General features: G+C 44.5%; 1 protein-coding gene across 16 annotated transcripts in view; it reads right to left on the reverse strand.

The window, feature by feature from the left end:
- Nucleotides 1-16968, reverse strand: part of KDM5B (lysine demethylase 5B) — a 179329-nt gene extending 162361 nt beyond the window's left edge. For 3 of the 16 annotated variants that reach the window (XM_065595097.1, XM_065595096.1, XM_065595093.1), the window contains exons 1-2: nucleotides 16320-16532; nucleotides 2378-2424 (exon numbers count right to left, since the gene is read on the reverse strand). In XM_065595097.1, the coding sequence (XP_065451169.1) occupies nucleotides 2378-2380 (3 nt within the window). In that variant the 5' untranslated portion in view covers nucleotides 2381-2424; nucleotides 16320-16532. Of the gene's footprint in view, nucleotides 1-2377; nucleotides 2425-15907; nucleotides 16205-16319; nucleotides 16736-16764 lie in introns of those variants that run through there. The other 13 variants (XM_065595092.1, XM_065595088.1, XM_065595090.1 and 10 more) reach the window with 11 other exon arrangements.
- Between the last annotated feature and the right edge of the window lie 8934 nt (nucleotides 16969-25902).

Raw genomic sequence — 25902 nt, forward strand, 5'->3', positions numbered from 1 at the left:
TGATTCACGGGCAATGGGGAAAAAGAGGATTGCCTGCACTGGCCTCAACATACTCATAACACTTGCAGATCTGCATTAAGATAATGACTATAATCAAATCCCATGCTTCAGGGCATCAATCACTGGCAGGGGTTAGAAAGGAATTTTTTCTTCCAATGCACAATTGGCTAGATATATTCTGGGTTATCTCTACGTGCCTTCCTCTGAAGAATCAGAGATTGGCCACTGCTCTGAGGTGGTTCAGATAATCCTCTCTTACATGTCTCTCACATGTGAGTTTTGCTCACAAGCTCATGGTCAAACTAATTTGGGGTAAGGAAGGCATTTTCCCTAAATCAGACTGGTAGAGACCTTAGGAACAGGGTTCACGTATTTTTGCAGCATGAAGCGTGGATTGCCTGATGAGATCATCTGGGCCTGTTTCATCTAGTCAATTCCCTGCCATTGCAGGGACCTCAGGCACTGGAGGCACCAGTCTCTCCTGGTCTCTGTCTGTGGCATACTATAATTTAGTCTCCTGAGAACTGAAATGTTTTATTCTAACCCAGGTTTGGTGGCTCAATGTAACAATATCTGGGTGAAATGGAACGATTTGTGATCAGGGCCGGCTCTAGCATTTTTGCCGCCCCAAGCGGTTAAAAAAAAAAAAAAAAAAAAAAAAAAAGGTGTGATCGCAAGCGGGGGCAGCTCTACTGCCGCTTCATTCTACAGCGGCAATTCGGCGGCAGGTCCTTCGCTCCGAGAGGGAGTGACGGCCCCGCCGACGAACGGCCGGGCATGCCACCCCCCCTTTTCATTGGTCGCCCCAGGTACCTGCTTGCTACACTGGTGCCTGGAGCCGGCCCTGCTTGTGATATACAGGAGTCAGACTATATGATCAAACGGTCTCTTCTGGCCTGAAACTAAGAAGGATCAGAGAAGAGCCATGAGAATGATTATAGGATTGGAAAACATGCCTTATGGTGAAAAACTCAAGAAGCTCAATCTGTTTGTTTTAATAAAAGGATTAAGGGATGACATAATCACAGTCTATAAGTGCCTACATGGGGACAAATATTTCATTCAATCTAGCAAACAAAGGTATAGCAAGATCCAGTGGTGAGAAGCTGGAAAAATTCAACTAGAAACAAGGCTCTGAATGCCCCTCCGCCCAACAGAAGTTCAGTTCTATATGTGGTTCTTCATACATGAAGCTGGACAAATCCCCTGACCCACAATTTTCTATAGGTGGCCACTAAATGGGCATGCCTCCTTTTTGGGTATCCAATTTGACACACCTGAGGCCTGATTTCCAGAAATATTCAGACAGAACTGATGTCAAAGGAATCTGGATGCTTAGCAAGTCTGCAGAAATGAGTACAGGATTAGGAGCGAGGAATAGAATCCTAATCCTATCACAGATTCATTATATAGCCTTCAGCAAAATCACTTTGTCTTTTGGTTTCAGTTTCCCCAATTTGTGAAATGGGGATAATAGTACATATGTATCCATTTTCAAGGGTGTTGTGAAAATGAAGTGAATGCTACAGCTGTTGAAACAATTCTAATTATTTTGTATACTTTTTTAATCCAATTTAAATTTACTATTTGTCCTGACACACAAGTTGTATGATCTGAAACAGAATTTACTGAAAATTAAAGTATAAAAATCTTTATTGAAAGTAGAATTAAAAGTTATTTATTTTGATACAGAAATCTTATGCTCCTGTGAAGCAGAACCACAAGAGGGAGACTCTCTCCAGCACAGCTACTCATGTGGATTAAACCCTGCTGTTGAAAACAGCAGTTCTATATAACTGCTCAGACCCAATAATTTCCATTAAGAATGTACTCAAAAGTTTCACAAACCTGAGCATTTCCATTCAAGATGCACTTGTGAGCTCCCCAACCCCCATTATTTTGGATATTCCCATTTACTGGGGGGGAAATAATTTGTTTAAATACCTACACTAAAGGGATGTTAAGATTATGACTTAAATGCTCTAAACGAATGAGATAAGAATTAAGGTTCTTAGAGTAATAATTCTTTTACCTGCTATTCCTGTTTTGCTTTCCAATGTCTAAATCATGAATGTTTAGGTGTATATAATAAATACTGGCTGCGTAATTGTGCTAAATTACTATTAATGCCTAAATTTTCATTTCCTGACTTTTGGGCAGTTAAAATGAAAAAAAAAAAAAAAAAAACGTTTGAGATTTTGTAGTTCAATTTAAAATTCTATTTAAAAATGATTTACAATTCTGTTTTAGGAAGAGAATAAATTTAAGTTTCAGTTACACAATGTATTCTCAGCAACTAGAAGATGCTGAGCACATTCATCTCCCAAATACTTCAATCTACCAGCATCTCTCTCAAAGCTTTTAATAGAATACTTACCATCAGTGTATCGAACGGAGGGTACTCAGCACCTCTCAAGATCAGGCCTTAAGTACACATGAAAGTAATTAAAAGTGTCATTGTTAGCACAGAAAATATAAGTACAGAAACCATCATTACTTGATATTTTCAAGGCCAGTGCAATCTACAATCTTTGCATGATACAGAGGAACTAGATGCCCTCTGGAAATCCACATTCAACCCAGAAGACTGGGGGCTATAAGCCAGATTTACAAAGGTATCCAAGCACCTAAAGAGAGAAACACCTACTTCAATTTACAGAAGTGCCTAAGCAAATTAGGTGCCTAACTCTCATTGACTTTCAATATAAATTAGGTGCTTCTGGAATCCCACTAGGTGCCTACCTGCATCTTCAGGTGACTATATACCTTTATTGTTTGCCTGACCATGTCAGTATTATAGCCACAATAGAATAAACTAAGTTGGAGTACAAATATACATAATATCAGCAAAAATTCAAAATTCAATCCCCCCTCAAAGCAGGACAACACCCCAACTAAATCATCCTAGCCAGGGCTTTGTCAAGCCTGACCTTAAAAACCTCTAAGGAAGGAGATTCCACCACCTCCCTAGGTAACCCATTCCAGTGCTTCACCACCCTCCTAGTAAAAAAGTTTTTCCTAATATCCAACCTAAACCTCCCCTACTGCAACTTGAGACCGTTGCTCCTTGTTCTGTCATCTGCTACTACTGAGAACAGTCTAGATCCATCCTCTTTGGAACCCCCTTTCAGGTAGTTGAAAGCAGCTATCAAATCCCCTCTCATTCTTTACTTCTGCAGACTAAATCATCCCAGTTCCCTCAGCCTCTCCTCATAAGTCATGTGCTCCAGCCCCCTAACCATAGTGTGGGGTCCAAAACTGGACACAGTACTCCAGATGAGGCCTCACCAATGTCAAATAGAGGGGAATGATCACGTCCCTCGATCTGCCGGCAATGCCCCTACTTATACAGCCCAAAATGCCGTTAGCCTTCATGGCAACAAGGGCACACTGTTGCCTCATATCCAGCTTCTCGTTCACTGTAACCCCTAGGTCCTTTTCTGCAGAACTGCTGCCTAGCCACTTGGTGCCTAGTCTGTAGCAGTGCATGGGATTCTTCTGTCCTAAGTGCAGGACTCTGCACTTGTCCTTGTGAACCTGGTTGAACTCTTTTGGCCCAATCCTCTAATTTGTCTAGGTCCCTCTGTATCCTATCCCTACCCTCCAACATATCTAACACTCCTCCCAGTTTAGTGTCATCTGCAAACTTGCTGAGGGTGCAGTCCACGCCATCCTCCAGATCATTAATGAAGATATTGAACAAAACCAGCCCCAGGACCGACCCTTGGGGCACTCTGCCTGATACCAGCTGCCAACTAGACATGGAGCCATTGATCACTACCCTTTGAGCCCGATGATCTAGCCAGCTTTCTATCCACCTTGTAGTCCATGCATCCAGCCCATACTTCTTTAACTTCCTGGCAAGAATACTGTGGAAGACCATATCAAAAGCTTTGCTAAAAAGTCAAGGAATAACACGTCCACTGCTTTCCCCTCATCCACAGAGCCAGTTACTCATCATAGAAGGCAATTAGGTTAGTCAGGCATGACTTTCCCTTGGTGAATCCATGCTGATTTTTCCTGATCACTTCCCTCTCCTCTAAGTGCTTCAGAATTGATTCCTTGAGGGTCTGCTCCATGATTTTTCCAGGGACTGAGGTGAGGCTGACAGGCCTGTAGTTCCCCGGATCCCCCTTCTTCCCTTTTTTAAAGATAGGCACTACATCTTTAAGACCAAGTCCCTCATCCTGTAAGAATGATGTACATTCTTTGTTCCTAGATGTACGGCTTTGCATGTAGCCAAACTGAAATGCATATTGTTTCATCTTGCCCAATTTATCAAGCAATCCAAATGGCTATGTAACAGTGATCTATTCCCACCATTATTTACCACTCCACTGCTCCCTGCAAATTTTAATCAGCAATTAAATTTTCTTCCAGATCTTTGATAAAAATATTAGATAGCAGTGCCCTGAGAACCAGTGACACCCCCATAAAAAAAACCAAAAAACACACTATTCTTGATTCCTTATTAACAATTACATTAACTTCTTAGCTAGTTTCTAATCCATTCAATGTGCTTTATTGATTTTGCATAATACTGATTTTTAATTAGAATGCTCTATCATATTAAGTGAAATGACCTATACAAGTCAAAAAAAGATTATGTTAACACAATTCCCTTATCAAACTTGTTTTTTGAAACGATTACATTACCAAGCCCATCTGAAAGGGCCCATTTTGCATTTTATTTTGTTGAATGGCATCAGTTACCAGCTTTGAGGTCCTTACTGAGAGTCCCTTGTCAGCCATCCCATTATTTTGTCCAAGAGTATGTCAAGCTAACTAGGCACATTGGTTTTCTTCCAGTACTGTCAAGCTTTCCCTGAATTCCAAGATTTATTGAAAATCTAACACCAACAATCCAAACAGCTCCCCAGACAACTCGGGTTCAGGTTATCTGGACCTGATTTAAAATGTTAATCAGGGTGGAGTTATGGTTGTTTAGGGGCCAACTGTGTATTTCCATACCTTAACATTTTAGCGTTTAATAGTATTTCAACTTGGGTTTCCTGATTTTTACTGCTTGATTTTGGGATAATGACAACATCCCTGTAGTACGCTATCCCTTCAATTTCTAGTCCAAAGAGAAAATGGCTTCCAAGTAGGCACTGGAAAACTGAAACTGAACTGAGATTGTTTCTTTGGAATACCAAAAGATGGATGTTAATTGTTTCTTATTTCTCACTGTTAGGCTAACTCCTGCAATGTGCTTGGTGAAAACAGATTGACTGTATCTACAGTGGTGGAATGCTTTACAAAATGTGATGTCAAAGAGGAGGAAAAGCAGAGAAAGATTTTTCATGGAGGTGCACTGGTACACAAAACAACGATTCAGACTTGGTTGAAGGAGTATAAAATAAGAGTAATTATCACCAAAAGGTAGGACAATAATCTTAAATTAATGAAAAGGAAGGAATGATTCCAGTAGAAGGACAAGGAAATGATTCAAAATATATAAGGAATGAGAGGGAGATGCAAAGGGAAGACTGACAATTGCAGTCAGAATTGTTTAACAAATAAAGGCCCAACAAAAACTGACTTCTGAAAACTAGACTCTGAACCACCTCCCCAAAACCCTGGCATCAATCAGGACAACAACAGTAATTGGACTGTACTCTAATCCTCAGCTCCCCCACAAACCTTTTTTGAGGTTTTCCATCCCACCACAAGGAAGTGGAAACCCAAAGGAGTACTCAAACAAAATGCACTTGTCAGAGAATATATTGTCCCTAAATCCATACATTCCAAGGTCAGAAGGAATCATTGTGATATCTAGTCTGACCTCCTATATAACAGGTCACAGAACCTCCCAAAAATAATTTCTGAAGATCTTTTAGAAAAATATCCAATTTTGATTTTAAAATTGCCACTGATGGAGAATCCTTGGCAAACTGTTCCAATGCTTAATTACTCTCACCATTAAAAATTTACACCATAATTCCAGTCTGAATTTGTCTAGCTTTGATTTACAGCCACTAGACAGTGTTATACCTTTCTCTGTTAAACTGAAAAGCCCATTATCAAGATGTGTTCCCGATACAGGTACTTATAGAACAGTGGTTTTCAACCTGTGGTCCGCGGACCCCTGCAGGTCCACAGACTACATCTAAGATTTCCAAAGGATCCATACCTCCATTTGAAATATTTTAGGGGTTCACAAATGAAAAGAGGTTAAAAACCACTGATACAAACTAATCGAGTCACCTCTTAACCTTCTCTTTGTTAAATTAAATAGATGGAGCTCCTTGAGTCTAGCACTACAAGGGATGTTTTCTAAGCCTTTAATCATTCTTGTGGCTCTTCTTTGAACCATCTCCAATTTATCAACATCCTTCTTCAATTGTGAGCACCTGAAAAGGACACAGTATTCCAGCAGCAGTGGCAAACACAGAAGTAAAATAACCTCTCTATTCCTATTCCAGATTCCCCTGTTAATGCAGCCCGGGACTGCATTAGCTTTTTTGGCCACAGTGTCACACTGGGAGCTCATATTCAGTTGATTATCCACCACAACCCCCAATCTTTTTTGGAGTCAGTGCTTCCCAGGATAGACTTCCCCCATCCTGTAAATATAACCTACATGCTTCATTCCTAGATGGATTCATTTACATGCATTAAAACACATATTGTTTGCTTGTGCCCAGTTTACCAAGTGATATAGGTTACTCTAAATCAGTGACCTGTCCTCTTATTTACCATTCCCCAAATATTTGTGTCCTCTATAATTTTATCAATGATGATTTTATGTTTTCTTCCAGGCCACTGATAACAATGTTAAATAGCATAGAACCAAGAAACGATCCCTGAAGGAACCCACCAAAAACACACAGGCTTGATTATTTCCCATTTATTGGGACATACTGAGACCAAACAGCCAGTTTTTAGTCCATTTTGTGTGTGACAAGTTAATTTTATATTGTTCTAGGTTATTTGTTTTTTTAAATCAAAACGTTGTGTGGTACCAGGTCAAATGCCTTACAGAAGTTTATAAGTATGTTTACGTCAACACTATTAGCTTTATCAACCAAATTTGTAATCTCACCACAAAAAGATATCAAATTAGTTTGACAGGATCCACTTTCCATAAACCAATTTGGAAAGTCATTAATTACATTACCCTCCTTTAATTCTTTATAATCGAGTCCTGTATCAGCTGGTCCATTATCTTGCCCAGGACTGATGTCAAACAGCCAGGCCTATAAATAACTAGGTAAAACCATTTACCCTTTCTAAATATTGGCCAACATTAGCTTTCTTCCAGTCTACCAGAACTTCCCTAGTGCTCCAAGACTTATTAAAAATCAACATTAATGGTCCAGTGAGCTCCTCAGCCAGTTCTTTTAAAATTACTGGATACAAGTTATCTGGACTTGCTGATTTAAAAATGTCTAACTTTAGTAGCTTCTCTTTAAGATCCTCCAGAGATACTCCCCTCCTCTTGTACATGTTACTTTTTTAATGTCAGAGCTGAACTGCAAGATAGTTAGTGTATAATGTTACGTCTTGGTCTTCCCTTTGCGCCTCATATTTTTGCATCATTTCCTTGTTCTTCTACTGGAATCGGTCCTTCGTTTTCATTAAGATTCTTATCCTGCCATTCAATGACCCTTATTTTATACTCCTCCAACCAAGATTGAATCTTTGTCTGTGTACCAGTGCACCTCCATGAATAACCTCTCTCTGCTTTTCCTCCTCTTAGACCTCATTTTGTAAAGCATTGCATCACTGTAGATAGTCAATCTGTACTGCAATGATACTGTTCTTAAACTTCAATACACCACAAAGTGCCTCTACCAACAAATCCATATTATCCAGATTATAACCCCACCACATGAATGCCAAATTTTACAATAACCTACTCCTTAAATGATGACAGGTTTCAGAGTGGTAGCCATGTTAGTCTGTATCACCAAAAACAATGAGTCCCCCCCTTGTGGCACCTTAGAGACTAACAAATTTATTTGGGCATAAGCTTTCGTGGGCTTGAACCCACTTCATCAGATGCATGGAGTGAAAAATACAGGAGCAGGTATAAATACATGAAAAGATGTGAGTTGCCTTACCAAGTATGAGGTCAGTCTAATGAGACAAATCAATTAACAGCCGGATACCAAGGCAGGAAAAATAATCTTTGATGTAGTAATGAGAGTGGCCCATTTCAGATAGTTGACAAGGTGTGAGTAACAGTAGGGAGAAATTAGTATTGGGGAAATTAGGTTTAGGTTTTGTAATGACCCCACCACTCCCAGTCTTTATTCAGGCCTAATCTGATGGTGTCTAGTTTGCAAATTAATTCCAGTTCTGCAGTTTCACATTGGAGTCTGTTTTTGAAAGTTTTTTGTTGAAGAACTGCCACTTTTAAGTCTGTTATTGAGTGACCAGGGATATTGAAGTGTTCTCCTACTGGTTTTTGAATGTTATGATTCCTGATGTCAGATTTGTGTCCATTTATTCTTTTGCGTAGAGGCGGTTCGGTTTCGCCAATGTACATGGCAAAGGGGCATTGCTGGCACGTGATGGTATATATCACATTGGTAGATGTGCAGGTGAACGAGCCCCTGATGGTGTGGCTGATGTGGTTAGGTCCTATGATGGTTTTCAGATGATACTAAACTTGGAGAAGTGGTAGATACATTGGAGGGTAGGGATAGGATACAGAGAGACCGAGACAAAGTAGAAGATTGGGCCAAAAGAAATCTGATGAGGTTTAACAAGGACAAGTGCAGAGTCCTGCACTTAGGACGGAAGAATCCCATGCACTGCTACAGACCAGGCACCAAGTGGCTAGGCAGCAGTTCTGCAGAAAAGGACCTAGGGGTTACAGTGAACGAGAAGCTGGATATGAGTCAACAGTGTGCCCTTGTTGCCAAGAAGGCTATATAAGTAGGGGCATTGCCAGCAGATCAAGGGATGTGATCATTCCCCTTTATTTGGCATTGGTGAGGCCTCATCTGGAGTACTGTGTCCAGTCTTGGACCCCACACTACAAGAAGGATGTGGAAAAATTGGGAAGAGTCCAGCAGAGGGCAACAGAAATGATTAGGGGGCTGGAGCACATGACTTATGAGGAGAGGCTGAGGGAACTGGGATTGTTTAGTCTGCAGAAGAGAAGAATGAGGGGGGATTTGATAGCTGCTTTCAACTACCTGAAAGGAGGTTCCGAAGAGGATGGATCTAGATTGTTCTCAATGGCAGCAGATGACAGAACAAGGAATAACGGTCTCAAGTTGCAGTGGGGGAGGTTTAGGTTGGATATTAGGAAAAACCTTTTCACTAGGAGGGTGGTGAAGCACTGGAATAGGTTACCTAGGGAGGTGGTGGAATCTCCTTCCTTAGAGGTTTTTAAGGTCAGGCTTGACAAAAGCTCTGGCTAGGATGATTTAGTTGGGGATTGGTCCTGCTTTGAGCAGGGGTTTGGACTAGATGACCTCCTGAGGTCCCTTCCAACCTTGATATTCTATGATGTCCCTTGAATAGATATGTGAACAGAGTTGGCACCGGAGTTTGTTGCAGGGTTTGGTTCCTGGGTTGGTGTTTTTGTTGTGTGGTGTGTAGTTGCTAGTGAGTATTTGCTTCAGGTTGGGGGGCTGTCTGTAAGCGAGGACTGGCTTGTCCCCCAGGGTATGTGAGAGTGAGGGATCATCCTTCAGGATAGGCTGTAGATCCTTGATGATGCGCTGGAGAGGTTTTAGTTGGGGGCTGTAGGTGGCGGCTAGTGGCGTTGTTACTTTCTTTGTTGGGCCTGCCTTGTAGTAGATGACTTCTGGGTACCCTTCTGGCTCTGTCTAGCTGTTTCTTCACTTCATCAGGTGGGTATTGTAGTTTTAAGAACTCTTGATAGAGATCCTGTAGCTGTTTGTCTCTGTCTGAAGGATCGGATCAAATGCGGTTGTGTCTTATAGAGCTTGGCTGTAGACAATGGGTCCTGTGATGTGGTCTGGATGAAAGCTGGAGGCATGTAGGTAAGTAGAGCCATCAGTAGGTTTCCAGTATAGGGTTGTGTTTATGTGACCATTGCTCATTAGCACTTTAGTGTCTAGGAAGTGGACCTCTTGTGTGGACTGGTCCAGGCTGAGGTTGATGGTGGAGTAGAAATTGTTTGAAATCTTGGTGGAATTTCTCAATGGCTTCCTTTCCCATGGGTCCAGATGATGAAAATATCATCAATGTAGCGCAAGTAGAGTAGGGGCATAAGGGGACAAGAGCTGAGGAAGTGTTGTTCTAAGTCAGCCATAAAAATGTTGGCAAACTGTGGGGCCATGCGGGTAATTTCAAATTTCAAAAACAGACTCCAACATGAAACTGCAGAACTGGAATTAATCTGCAAACTGGACACCATCAGATCAGGCCTGAATAAAGACTGGGAGTGGTTGGGTCATTACAAAACCTAAACCTAATTTCCCCAATACTAATTTCTCCCTACTGTTACTCACACCTTCTTGTCAACTGTCTGAAATGGGCCACTCTCACTACCATTTCAAAAGTTATTTTTCCTGCCTTGGTATCCTGCTATTAATTGATTTGTCTCATTAGACTGACCTCACACTTGGTAAGGCAACTAACTTCTTTTCATGTATTTATACCTGCTCCTGTATTTTCCACTCCATGCATCTGATGAAGCGGGTTCTAGTCCACAAAAACTTATGCCCAAATAAATTTGTTAGTCTCCAAGGTGCCACAAGGAATCCTCATTGTTTCTACTCCTTAAATGTATTCACCATATAAATAAAAACCATGATAAATAAAGCATACTTTAAACGCATAAAAAAAGAAATCTCACCACTTCACAGCATATAACATAATACTAATTCATTTTAAATCACCTCTTCTGTATCCTATTTTCCCATCCTTACTTTGAGAATATATCAACAACACATTTCTAATTTATGCAGTACACCAATTACAAGCTGTGCTATCTGTGCATAGGTTGATGCCAGTACAGCTTCCTCAGCACACCACTGTTCACAGAAAACTTCACTTTTGCTTTTCCATGTTATATAAAAAGCAGCAGGAAAACATAATCACTGCTAAATTAGTCAATTTAGGTCAACAATGGTAAATGTAGGTATTGCAGGGCCACCCTGAATTACAAATGAAACAAAACACAATCAATTAACAGGCTTGCCTGTGAGAACAGGGGCCTGCATTTCATGACCAAGGATGTTCATTCCTGTCTTACATTTAATGTCAATGCTGGTGGGAGTGGGGGGAAGGAAGAGAGTGCCCTTTGACCACTTTAGAAAACCCAGAGTTTTGGGGAATTCTAGCATTGCCATAAGATAGTACCCCTACCTGTTGGTGGATTTGACTTGTTAGGGAGGCGGTATAAAATATACTCCTGAGATAAAATGGTTCTCAATCAACCTCCCCGCAACAGCCAGAGCCCCCAGACCCCCTGTCCCTCCCCCACGGCCAGAGCCACGAATCCCCCCACCACCACCACCACCCCCCATCCACCACCACCACCACCTCCCAAGGAGCTGCGGACAGCCGCAGCCATGCCTCCCCTCCCCAGACTTCAAGCTGCTGCAGGGAAAAGCCTCACACTTCGTCTGAAGAAGTTTTTCATATGCCCCATGCAGATTTGGGGGCAGCTGAGGAGACAGTATTTGCTATTCAGCTTCCTGGGTTCATCCATATTCTCTCTGGAGTCCAGGGAGATTATTGATGAACCAAGGAAGTTGAATAGCACATACCACCTCCTCAACCACCCCGGAACCTGCATAGGGTATAATAAAACAAAATTTCCCCCCAAAACCAGGGGTCTGGCGGCAGCAGCAGAGCCTCCCCTGGTCTATTATACCTGCTGCCCATGCTCTCAACTGCTTAATCCCTCAATGATTTCTGACACACTGGCCATCTTGATCACATCTCCTGCAAAGCTCTATGTACTGCCCTGAAAACTTTCACCATGACAGTACCTGCCAGGGATTTATCAACACCAAACTGGTGCCCAGAAGACCAGTAACTATCACGAGTGGAGAGCTTCCACTGGAATTACCATTCTTTTCCATAGCATGGGGAGCTCTCATCCTTGTGATGTGGTACTGAAATGTGAGAGTTAATCTACGAAAGTGGTAAAGAAACGTCTCCTTTCTGACCCTGAAGTTATGCCGCCAATTCTGATCATTCCAGATCACAACTACAACTAGGTTCCACCAGTCTTTGGCTATGACTCATACCCAAAAGCCTTCTTCCATCCACTGATGATTATCCACAAGTGCAACACAAGTGATAGTGGATGCAAGACTAATTGATTGCATTATGAATTCCATGTTCATCTTGGACGCTAGCAGGCAGTGATGTCTGCTTGCCTCAGTATGAGCCTGGGAGACAGAACCTATAAAAAATACAGGTAAGGCTCAGAGAGGCTCACCCACCTGGATATTTTTAGTTTTCAACCTCTGCTGCACTGTGTACATTCTTGGGATTTATTTCACCTCAAGGAAAGGTCTGCATGTTATGCCATAAAAACCAACAAAGGCTAACAAATATCCTGGTTTTAAGGGAAAAAACTCTTCCACAGCCTATTACTTCTGAGATCAGCAGGATCATGCTGACACTACTGTAGACCGGGAACAGATAGCTTTTCAAATGCTTCAGCACTTTCTCAGGAAGAACTAGGAATAAGCATTTATCCAGACTCTATTTTGAGAAAAAGGATTAGAAATAGCATTGAATAGAGACTTTATAGGCATTTAAGCAAGCCTTAAAATAGTGTGGGCACACTGTACTACTGGTACTCTGACTGGCTCAAGTATCTAGGATAAACAACAGCTATGGGGGCCAGACTTTCGTGAAGGTGCAGCTTCCATTTAAGCATGAAGTGTTCCACACCAGGACCTCCCACTGTTCTCAACCTGGCTCTAAATACGTACATTAAGAACATAAGAATATACATACCAATGGTCCATCTAGCCCAGTGTCCTGTCTTCCGACAGTGACCAGTACCATATGCTTTAAAGGAAATGAACAGAACAGGACAATCATCAAGTGATCAGTCCCAGGATCTGGCAGTCAGAGGATTAGGGGGAGCACAGGGTTGTATCCCTGACTATCTTGGCTAATAGCCATGAATTTATCTAATTCTTTTTTGAACCAAGTTATACTTTTGGCCTGCACAACATCCCCTGGCAATGAGTTCCACAGGTTGACCATGTGTTGTGAAGAAGTACTTCCTTTTGGTTGGTTTAAACCTGCAGCCTATTAATGTCATCAGGTGACCCCTAATTCTTGTGTTATGCGAAGGGGAAAATAACACTTCAATATTCATTTTCTCCACACCCTGCAGGATTTTATAGGCCTCTATCATATTTCCCCCCCCCCCCATTGTCTCTTTTCCAAGCTGAATATTCCAGGTCTTTTTAATCTCTCTTCATAGGGAAGCTGTTCCATACCTCTAATCATTTTGTTGCCCTGCTCTAATATACTTTTTTAAGATAGGTATATATGCACGCAATATTTAAGATATAGGCGTACCGTGAATTTATATAGAGGCATTATGATATTTGCTGTCTTATTATCTATCCTTTTTCTAATGGTTCCTAACATAGTTAGCTTTTTTGAACGCCACTACATATTGAGTAGATGTTTTCAGAGAACTATCCACAATTAGTCCAAGATCTCTTTCTTGAGTGGTAACAGCTAATTTACACCCCATCATTTTGTATGTATAGTTGGGATAATATTTTCCAATATACATTACATTGCACTTCTGAACACTGAATGTCACCTGCCATTTTGTTGCCCGGTCACCCAGTTTTGCGAGATCCCTTTGTAACTCTTCACAGTCTGATTACAACTTAACTATCTTGAGTAATTTTGTATCATCTACAAATTTTGCTACCTCACTGTTCACCCTTTTTTCCAGATCATTTACGAATATGTTGAACACTAGCCACCGTATAGATTTCTGAGAGATACCTTTTTTACCTCTCTCAATTCTGAAAACTGGCCATTTACTCCTATCCTTTGTTTCTTGTATTTTAACTGGTTACTGATCCATGAGAGGACCTTCCCTCTTATGCAACAACTGCTTAGTTTGCCTAAGAGCCTTTGGTGAGGGACCTTGTCAAAGGTTTTCTGAAAATCCAAGTACACTGTATGCACTGGATCACCCTTGTCCACGTTCGCTGATCCCCTCAAAGAACTCCCATAAAAAAAGCCAGTGAAATATATGGTCATTCATATAATCAATATCAGTCCGATTTTGCTTTTTTGGTGTGTTTTTTTTTTTAGGGGGGGGAGGGGTTAGATAATTGAAAACGTCTCTTTCCTTGGCATTTAATTATTTTAGCCTGTAGAGGTCCCATCTATTTCTGACTTCCCCATTAAGGAGCATAGCGTGTAAGAAACAGTTTACTATTAATTTTGTTCTATACTAGCAAGCAAACAGCATATAAATTAGTTTTGAAGAGTGGTTGTTTGAAAATGGTATGTAAAAAGTCAGTTCTGATCAGTTGCTGAGAACCATAGTTGACCATATCCATCCAGAGAGAATTATTCTACACAAAAGGAGAGGTTCAAAATTGGGGGGTGGGGGGAGATAATGAAGATGGTTTTATAACCTCAATTATGAAGTCAGCACACGGATAATTACACATTTTTGCCCTTTTTCACTAATTATTGAGTTAAGTGTGTGTGTGTGTGTGTGTGTCTGTATATGCAGGCATACAATCGCATGTTGTGTGGGTCCTCTTCCAACAGACCGTATTATCTGTAGATCTTACTGTACAGGGCAGCTTATTTTAGTCTCAGTGTATAAATTACAGCAAGTTACTTCATTTTATTTCAACTCAATATGTTTAAGAATTCCAAGTGTATGATCAAAAAGTTGGACTGAAACATATATAACTCTGGACACAATTTCAGAAGTGATACTCAGAGTGCAGAGAAATTAAGTCCACAAAAATGTGTTTTTATCCTCACCTCTTATTGGACGAGATTTAACTCTTTTGACCACTTAAATAAACAGGGTAGCACTCTTCTTGTTGTTATCACATTAACTATTTCAAGATACCTGTACCACCTTATCCTTTAGAATAAGAACACTTTCCTCAAAATAAAGACCATGTACACCCACTTTTATCAAGCTAAATCTTTATTCAACAAGACCCTCCTCACCAAAGTAATTCTAGTTCACTGTTTCACATAAAAACAAGGATTATGACTAGAACTACACTTCAAGCTTTTTTATACTAACTATAGCCAATAAAATTTGGGAAATGTTAACTATTCAATTAAAGAAATGAAATTACAGGCTCATTTTGTGGCATGTTATAGTGTCAGTTTACATGTATGTAGTGATAAAGACTTACTACTTTTCCCACTATGTATTGCATTCTAAAATGGTAGTCATATCTGCCTATGATTAAAAAAAAATACAATTTAAAATTCTATGCTGAATAGTTAGTTACATGTTGTTCAAGTTAAAACAATGGGTAACTATATTAAAAACTAAACCAAACCTCTAACATAGCCACAGAAATGCCACTCTGGACTCTGAAAAAGGCAAAGAGAGAAGCTACAGCCCTAGCACACTACAATGCCAACATGGAGGGCAACACCCAACAAGCTGCCTCATTTAGGTCTGTACATAGCGACTGCTCCAGTTCCACTAAAGGCAGCGGTTCAATCACCAGGAATCTGGCCGAGGTGGAACTTTCGTAGATAAACGCTCGAAGCACAGTACAGGTCTCCCCGTCCAAGCCTGGCTGCTCACAAGGGGTGAAAGCGGAGCCCTTCCTCCCTAGGACGAGCTCCGCTCTCTCGGCAGGTATGAAAACAAAGGCTCTCGAGTCACTTTCACCGTTCCAGGCGGGAGGCTGAACGGAAAGGGGCTGTCTCGGGCCGCAGGCCAGTTCGCCCGGCCCCTCTCCCTGAAGCGCGACTAACGAGCTCTCACCGCTCAGCCGGTCTGCGGGCGGCTCGCTTCAGCTTGGGGTTCGCCTCACGGCCGCACTCCTGACGCCTGTGCTCCAGGGCCAAGCACCCACAGGCCGCGGCCCTGCCGTGAACCGCCAGTAGGCCCGGCTGCCACGGGAGAACACTTCTCCGACACGCGTGGGGGCGGCGGGGCGTGGGGAGCGCGGGCTCCTCGGCGGGGCCGTGAAGGAGCCCCCCGCACTGTCCGGTCAAGCCTCTCCGCCAGCCGGAGCCCTGCCGGGCGCCGTGCCTAAGGATGACTCCCCTGGCTTGGCTTGGCTCGCCCCCCCCCGGACCCCAGGGTCCCCTTGGGCCCCCCGCGGCCCGCGCACAAAGGACCGCTCCGCTCGCGGCGCCATGTGGGCGGACGGCGCCGGGACCTGGGCACTCACCGGCGGCGGCCGCACCTTGCAGATGCCGGTTTGCTCGGCGATAGGTCGGATCTTGTGGATGAAGGCGAAGGGGTCGGTGAACTCCTCCCAGCTGGGCTCGAACACGGGGCACTCGGGCGGCGGCAAGAACTCGGCCATGGCCGAGCTGGGGCACCGGCAGTTCCTCAGTCAGCTACCTCCAAACAATCCTCTAACAGACGCTGGTCGCTGAGCGCCGCCAGAACGGGCCGTGCACCTCCGCCGAGCCGGGAGAGAAAAGAGTCCGGCCGGCCCGGCGCCGTGACGAACCCTCTGCCCCTCCGCCTGGGGGAGAGAGCGTGCTCCAGAGGCTCCCGCGCCCCCATTGTGCCTAAGGCGCCCACCCGCAGGCCGTGGAGTGCCTGGTGCTCACCCCCACCCCCCCCCATCAAGGCCCCTCTCTTACAGAGTGAGGACTCATACGTACACGTGGTCTGTTGTAGAGGGGTCTGCGGCTCACATTAGAGTACAAGCTACTATGGTTATAAAAATTAGAGGCCCCTCCATTCTCAGTGTTTGATGCAGTATTAAATAATTCCGTAAAAGAGGCCGTGGTCGCTATAGCTTGGGGCCCCAGATCATGGTCACACCGACCCATTTGTTATCCAGCCCCGGGGTTCTTTCCAGAACACAGAGTACAGGCCACATTTCTCTGGGGCTACTCCCAATCCTCATGCAGGGTTTCATTTCTTTTGCTTCCACCTGGAGCTCAGTTTCTCCCAGATATCTGATTCTCCTTCCCCCCTCCCCACCCGGATATTAAAGAGACATGGTGGGTGAGGAAATATCTTTTATTGGACCAACTTTTGTAGGTGACAGAGACAAACTATCAATATGACAGGCATAGACTCACCCAAACCCAAATCCAAAAAGGAGCCTGCTTCTGATAGTATAAGGGCTGCGTACAGAAGAAAGGACTAGTCTACACTAGAAGCACTATATTGGCACAGCTGCAATGTTTCTGGTGAAGATGCTCTATGCCAGCTCCACAAGCAGCAGTAGCTGTTTTGACATAGCACTGTCCATACCAGTGCTTAAGTCAGTGTAACTTACATCACTCGGGGGTGGCTTATTCACACCCTGAGTGATGTAAATTATACCAAAGTAAGTGATAGTGTAGACTTGGCCTAAGATGTAAATTTAAACTGATTTAGTTAAACCAGTAAAAACATCAATGTGGATACTCTTACTGGAATGGCCTTCTTTAGTTTAGTTTACACTGATTATGAACTTCTAGGTAAACCCAAATAAGCTATTCTTAAACTGAAATAAGTGCCCATGCAGGTGTTTGCACCAGTTTAATGAAATCAGTTTTAAAAATGATTTAAGCTACACTGGTGCAACTTGCCTATGTAGACAAGGCCGCAATTCTAGAGAGAAATGAGACACACTAGTATTTTCTGAAGGAACTTCTGGTCATGAGGATATTGCATCTTATTGGCATTGGTCTCCATGCGGGTTTTATAAGGCCAGGTTACACTAAAGATACCTGGAAAGATACTGGAGCATATTATTAATCAATTTGTAAGCACCTGAAGGATAATAGGGTTATAAGGAATAGCCAGCATGGATTTGTCAAGAACAAATTATGCCAGACCAACCTAATTTCCTTATTTGACAAGGTTATTGGCTTAGTGGATAGGTGGGAAGCAGTAGATGTGCTATATCTTGACTTTAGTAAAGCTTTTGGCACAGTCTGAAATGAGATTCTCAGAAGCAAACTATTGTAATTTTATCTAGACCACATTTCCCTAAGGTGGGTGCACAACTGGTTGAAAGACCGTATTCAAAGAGTAGTTATGAATGATTCAGTGTCAAACTGGGAAGGAGCATCTAATGGGTTACCGCAGGGGTCCGTCCCAGATTTGGTACTATTCAATATTTTCATTAATGACATGGATAGTGGAGAGTATGTTGATAAAATTTGCAGATGACACCAAGCTGGCAGAGCCTGCAAGCACTTTGAAGGATAGGATTAGAATTTAAAACGATCTTGACAAGTTGGAGAATAGGTCAGAATTCAACAAGACAAGTGCAAAGTACTTCACTTAGGAAAGAAAAATCAACTGCACAACTACAAAATGGGGAATAATTGGCCAGGTGGTGGTACTGTTGAAAAGGATCTGGAGGTAATAGTGGGTCAAAAATTGAATATGAGTCAACAAGCTTTCTGTGGTGTATTAACAGGAGTGTTGTATGTAAGACACAGGAGGTAATTGTCCCACTCTACTTGGCACTGCTGAAGTCCCAGCTGGAGTACTGTGTCCAATTCTGGACACTACACTTTAGGAAGATACAAACAAATTGGAGAGAGTCCAGAGGATAGCAACAAATATGATAAAATCTTTAGAACACCTGTCTTATGAGGAAAGATTTAAAAAACTGGACATGTTCAGCCTTGAGAAAAGAAGACTGAGGGAGAACCTGATAGCCTTCAAATACATTTAAGGGCTGTTATAAAGAGGATGGTGGCTAACTATTCTCCATGTCCCTGAAGGTAGGACAAGAAGTAATGGGCTTAATTTGTAGCAAGGGAGAGTTAGGTTAGATATTAGGAAACACTTTTTAACTACAAGGGTGGTTAAGCTCTGGAATAGGCTTTGAAGGGAAGTTGTGGAATCCCCATAATTGGAGGTTTTTAAAAAAAACAGGTTGTAAAAACACCTGTCAGGGATGATTTAGGTTTACTTGGTCTTGCCAAAGTGCAGGGGCTAGACTTGGTGACTCCTCAAAGTCCCCTCCAGTCTAACATTTCTATGATTGTATGAAACTTGAAGAAAGATATGGTCCCTGGCCCCAAAGAATTAGTCCTCTAAAACACAGACATTAGAACCAATACAAAGAAAAATTTAGTACTGGAATCACAAACTACACTAGACTTGCAAAATGTAGTTTCAGGCATACAATATGTGGGTAATCTGTTTATTTGTCATTATTGTCCATTGTGTAGTGTGAGGCTTGCTCATCTCTCCCCTCCTCCCCCCGGAATATACACGGCTTTTCTTCATCATGTTTTAATGGAATGTCCTCTCAGTTCTGATAATTTTAGGGGGGTGGTTTTCTTGTTTTTTTTGCACTCCCTGTAGTCTGGATATAGAGCAGAAAGCACCTCTCTGTTTCACTCTCCTCCCTCGCACTGGTTGGACTCCTCCTCTCTGGGGCTTGCACTGTACTTTGTATTCCATTTTTGGTCCCTCATTCTGTTTTTTGGTAAGAGTCCCATTTAGTTTTAAATGAGTATAATTGCAACAGACTGCTGCTGAAAGACTTTGCAGAAGAATCTTTAGTCCTGAGAGGCAGCCATCCCCTTGATTTATAAGGACTGTACTCCATTAAGGTCTATGAATCTATCACAACATTGGTAGCATTTCTCTCTATTTGGTTGACTTTGTTTGTGGCTTTTCTTTATTTTGGGGGGTGTTTACTTTAGGGACTGTTGCAATTACAGATTCCCTTCACTTCTCCTGCTAAAGGGGTTCCCTAGGAGCCTCTGTGGATTAGCTCCATCCAGGCAACTGCAGCCTCACGGGTCTCCAAACCACCTTTTCTCCCTTTATGATGTATGTTTACATCTGCGGAGGGATCTGCCACAGCTGACAGCCACCCCAGCATCGGCACTTTTTTTTTTAAAGAGCCTTTCTGTTCTCTGGGATAGGCTAGGGGCTGGGGCAGCATCACAGGGGGAGCCCCAGTCGGTTTCATTGTCTCTGCAAAGGCTCATGCCAGTGCAGTGAGGAAAGTGGAAACCGCAGCAAAGTTGAACTATGTATTTCCAGCACGCTTGCTGCATGGCAGAAGGGAAGGCACCAGCAGTGCTGCTGCCCATGCAGGCACCTATCCTGCATGTAGTAGGAGACCCTAGAACAATAGGGGATGGAGTCTGAACTGGGGACTGCCTGAGCTGCTGCTCAGCTGTGGATGAAGAGGTTGTGAGGCTCTCTAGATAGGAGAGAAGCCATTGTGCTCTCCTGTAGGGTAGGGAACATTCAGCTAGAAGTTAGAATTCAGTTAGAAAGTGCCACATCCCTGATAGACAGAGCAAGAACAGAAAAGGGATAAGAGCAACATTTCCCTCTGGGCTGGACTCCCACATATAGAGTCTGCGCCTTCCCCCAAGACAAGAAGGGACTCCCCATCCAAAGCAGAACTTTTATCTGCTCCTTCCCAGGGCTGGCACTTCCACTAGGTGATCCTAGGCAGTCGCCTAGGGCGGCAGGATTTGGGGTGGGGGGGCATTTTGCCACCCTCGGCGGCAATTCGGCGGTGGGGGGTCCTTCTGCTCCTGGTCTTCGGCGGAAATTCGACGGCGGGTCCTTCACTCGCTCCGGGACCCGCTGCCGAAGTGCCCAGAAGATGTGGAGTGGAAGGACCCCCACCGCCGAATGCTCAGAGGAGGAGCGCTGCTGCCTAGGGCGGCAAAAACACTGGCGCCTCTCCTGCTCCTTCCACCTCCCACAGCAGAAAATGTGATTCTCACTTAATGGGAATACTGTAAAGCTGTGCACAAACATTTGACTTTTGATTCTGCAACATGATGGTGCTAGGGCAGGGGTTCTCAAAATTCATTGCACCTTCTGACAACAAAGTTACTACATGACCCCGGGAGGGGGGCGGAGCCCGAGCCCTTGCCACCCTGGGTGGGGGGAAGAGAGGGCGGTAGCGCAAGCCCTGCCGTTCCAGGTGGGGCTGGAGCTAGGGCTTCAGCCCTGGGTCCCAACAAATCTAATGATGGCCCTGGTGACCCCATTAAAATAGGGCCCCGACCCACTTGGGGTCCTGAACCACAATTTGAGAACTGCTGTGCTAGGGACAAGGCTTCTGGAGCTCCAGCTGTCCAGCAGATTCTCCCCAGGCCATGTGCTCACAGTCTGCTGCAGAGCCAAGCAAGGAGAGGCCTTTCTGGGAGTAAGGGCCCAAAATCAGACACACACTCAGGCCCTAGAGTTGCATGAGTTCAAGAAAATTAATTGTACATGCAAGGTCATGCCACATGGAAGATGTCCTTTTATACAGAAATGGGGGGAAGTGAGAGGGTCCTGCCAGCCTTCCAAGGGCCACAGAATACATCACACAGAAAACATTTCCATGACAACTAAGTTCCTTCAGCATCCCGCACAGCCCGTGGGGCCCCCACCCCCAGTGTCCCACACAACCTGTGGGGCCCCACCCCCAGTGCCCCACACAGCCTGTGGGGCCCCCAGCATCCCACACAGCCGTGAGGCCCCCCAGTGTCCTGCACAACCTGTGAGGCCCCCACCCCCAGCATCCCGCACAGCCCATGGGGCCCCCACAAAATGGATGCCCTCAGCTCCCCAGAACCCCAAGCCCATGCTCCCCTCTCTCCACACAGCCCATCCCCTGTCCTGCAGTGTGGGCTCCCCTCTGTTTGGCCATAGGGCCCTGAGACCTCCAGGACAGGCTCGTCAGCCGGGGCAGACAGCGGGGCCTGGGCGCCCCTCCCCGTCACTCGGAGGCGGATGCAGGATGTGAAAACTCCTTCTAGGACCCCGGGGAGCAGCAGTCGCTGCACGTAGCACACGTGTGCGGCCTCGGTGGGAGGAGGGGCAGCCCGCCCCGACCCGACCCTGGCCAGGCTCGCTTCTGCCCCGCACGCAGCCGGTACGGAGCTGGACGTTACAGGAGCCGCCGTGCTGAGGAGCATCTCGCCGCCCCACTCTCTCTTTTCTGCCTCTACCCCCTCCCTGCCTCCCTCCCTCCCTCCCTCCCATTCCTTCTGCCTGCCCCCAGTCCCTCCTCCCGCTGCCTGCCTGCTCCCCCACCCCATCCCAGCTGCCTGCCCCCCCTTTCCGCTACCTGCTCTCCCACTCCCTGCTGCCTGCCCCTATCTCCCATATTCCCACTGCCCCCCTTTCAGCTGCCTGTCCCCCATATCCCACATTCCCTATGCCTGCCCTGTATCCCCCTCTTCCCACTGCTTGGCCTCCCCCCATTTACTCTACCTGCCCCTCCATTCCTGCTGCCTGCCCTCCCCCCATTCACTTTACCTGTGTCCCATACCCTTCCCCCCACCCACATTCCCTTTTGCCTGCCCCTCATTCCCACATCCCCCCTGCCTCCCTCCATCCCCCCTCCCACTGCCTGGCCTCCCCAGTCCCCCCATTCCTTCTGCCTGCCCCTCCCCACTTCCTGCTGCCTGCTCCCCCTTTCTGCTGCCTGCCCCATCCCCCCTTTCTGCTACCTGCCCCCACATTCCCTGCTGCCTGCCCCCATCCCCACATTCCCTGCTGCCTGCCCCATCTCCCACATTCCCACTGCCTCCTTTCAGCCATCTGCCCCCCACATTCCCTATGCCTGCCCCCTATCCCCCCATTCCCTCTGCCCTCCCCCCCTTCCCTCTGCCCTCCCCCCCTTCCCGCTGCCTGCCTCCCATCCCTTCTGCCTACCCCCCTGTGATGGGTTCGGTCACAGAGACCCCCTTGGGACTGTCACCTGAGCCCATTTTCCCTGCCAGCTTGGGACTTCCAGAACCCTGTCTTGTTGAGCCAGACACACTAGCCTGCTGCAACACAGACCATGCCCTCAAAGCTGCAGGCTTTCAATTAAAACAGCTCAGCAGGTTACCTATCTTCAGCAACCAGACACCCAGTTCCCAGTGGGATCCAAACCCCAAATAAAACAGTTTTACTCTGTATAAAGCTTATACAGGGTAAATTCATAAATTGTCCACCCTCTATAACACTGATACAGAGACATGCACAACTGTTTGTTCCCCCAGGTATTAATCACTTACTCTGGGTTTAGTAATAAACAAAACTGATTTTATTAAGTATAAAAAGTGGGATTTAAGTGGTTTCAAGTAATAACAGACAGAACAAAGTAAGTCACAAGGCAAAATAGAACAAAACATGCAAGTCTAAGCCTAATACATTAAGAAACTGATTATAGGTAGTATCTCACCCTCAAAGATGTTCCAATAAGCTTCTTTCACAGACTAGACTCCTTCCTAGTCTGGGCCCAATCCTTTCCCCTGGTACAGTCCTTGTTAGTTCCAGCAGACATCTCAGGTGGTAGGCAGGGGCTTTCTCATGACTGACAGCCTCTTTTGTTCTGCTGCACCCTCTTTTATAGCTTTGGCACAAGGCAGGAATCTTTTGTCTCTCTGGGTCCCCACCCCACCTCTCCTTCTAAATGGAAAAGTCCCAGATTTAAGATGGATTTCATTATCAGGTTACATGGTCACATGTAACTGTAAGACCCCTTGTCTCTATTCTTCCTGGGTTGGCACACAATGTCCGGCCCAGCGAAGTTTGTGCAGGAGGATCATTGCTTCAATGCTGGTGACACTGGTTTCAGTGAGGATGCTGGCATTAGTGCAGCGATCTTGACGCAAAGGAGCTTCTGGTGGCATCATTGGTGGTACCTCTCCACACTCTTGCGGTGCTGTCGATAGGTCACCCAGATTTCGCATCCATAGAGGAGTGTACAAACAACAATTGTCTTATAGACCTGAATCTTGGTGTCCTGCCGTAGGTCACAGTCTGGGAAATGTGTCGGAGCAATTTCCCAAAGGAAGCACTTGCGCACGGGATCCTGTGCTGGATCTCACTGTCAATTTTTGTGTTTTGAGAAAGTTAGCTACCGAGGTAGCAAAAGTGCTTGACTGAGTCCAAAGTCTGTCCCTCAATGGCGATTTGTGGTGGGTCATGTGCAAGGCCTGAAGCAGGTTGATAGAGCATTTTAGTCTTCTCAATATTGAGTGAGAGTCCTAGGCTTCGGTAAACTTGTGCAAGGAAATCCAGTATGGACTGAAGGTCATTCTCAGTGTGCGCGTGGATGACACAGTCATCAGCATACTGATGATCAGTAATGGATGTCCTGAAGACTTTGGACTTTGACTTTAGACTTATTATAATATTGGTTTTAACAATATCAAAAAGTGTCTCCCATATTTCATACAGTGACAGAAGTTTTTAGGGAAAAATACCAACTTTTTTCAGTGTGTTTGAACTTTTTCATTTTGAAATTTTGTTGAATTCTAACTTTCGGGTTTTTACTTTATTTGCACTTGAAAAAAAGGGAGAAAAGTAAATACAAAGAAAGTGGGGGAAAACACCTTTTACTTTTTTCTTGAAAAATGTGACAAAAGTTTTTTTTAAGTTCAAACTTTTAACTTTCCTCCCACTTTTTCAGTGTGGTAAATGGGACATTTTTACTTTTTCCCCAATGGAAAAGTGTAAAAAAATATTTTTAAAAATTAAAATGTTAGCAAAAGTAACATTCCCTCTATCCATCTGTCTCCCCTTTTTACTGTTTTCAACCTTTTCCAATTGAAACCCTGAAAGTGGAAAACCTTTTTTATTTTTTTTATTGTTTTCAGCAACGGATTTGAAAAATGACCAGAATGACCTGTTCTTAAAGTTTCAACTTTCTTATAATGCTTTTTTTGTGCAGAACTACAGACAAAATGGAGGGAAGATCAACACACAACTTTTATCACTGGGCTGCTCCTAGGGAAATCTAGTGTCTGGCACCAGGGTCAAGCTCCAACGCTGAAACATTAAAAAATGATCTGTTTCTATTTGGCTCTATGGAGCAAGCTGCTTGGCTGCTCTGAGCTGTGTGTGACTCACAGCAACTGCACAGGTGCAGTCATGGATCTTTGCTGCATATCATGCATGGACTGCAGCCTTTGAACCATGATGGCAAGCCTAGTGGGTCACGTAAGAAGGGGTGTGGAGAGCTTTGCAGCAGATGGGTGACCCACTCAATCCCTAAGATGTTTAATGGCCTTTAGCTGACCCACCAGGAGTTCAGCAGCTATTCTCTGGCCAGCCAGGATGTTGGCTACTTGCTAATGGGCCTCCACCAGTTTGTCAACCTTCTTACTAAAATTCAAATATTCCTCCAAGTCCCACATCACAGCTCCCTCCCCACTTCCAAAACCCATCGCCTCACTGCACTGCCTCCCATTGGTATGTGTTGTGCAACATAATGGGTCATCCCAGAAGTTTAGTTTTGAAAACTAGTTAATGGGTGGTATTGTCAAAGAATTGGGGTTTCCAAACAAAGTGAGAATAATTTTGGGGCATTCTGCTGGGAACTCATTTTGCACAACCCCAGTTTCTGCCCTGTACAGCTACAGGGTTCCTTTGCCTGCCATGACTCAACATCGTCCCTTCTCTCCCTGCTCTTTTGTCACTGTGCTAGTGAGTGTTCGAGGAAGGGGAGGGCTGTGACCAGGCCTGTACATTCCATATGCTGCCAAGGCCAGTCATCTATGTATTCCTTATGGCCTCCACATCACTCTCATGCTGGTAGAGTGGTTGTGAGTAGCCCAGATTGGGAGCTACAACAGCAAAGCTTTGTGAGGTACTCAAGGTGATGGGAAAGACCCTCACTCGTCTGGACTGCACCCTGAAATGTGACAGACAGACAGACATGGATGTGAGAGCCATTCCTAGCAGTGCCATTCCTTTCTGTCTTATGCCCACACTGAAAGCACATGAGCAGCTTAACAGTTACATTTTTATCACTGAGAGTAATTAGCCATTGGAACAACCAAGGGTCATGCTAGATTCTCCATCACTGACCATTTTTAAATCAA

Source organism: Chrysemys picta, chromosome 4, assembly GCF_011386835.1.
Source record: "Chrysemys picta bellii isolate R12L10 chromosome 4, ASM1138683v2, whole genome shotgun sequence".
Taxonomy (NCBI): domain Eukaryota; kingdom Metazoa; phylum Chordata; order Testudines; family Emydidae; genus Chrysemys; species Chrysemys picta.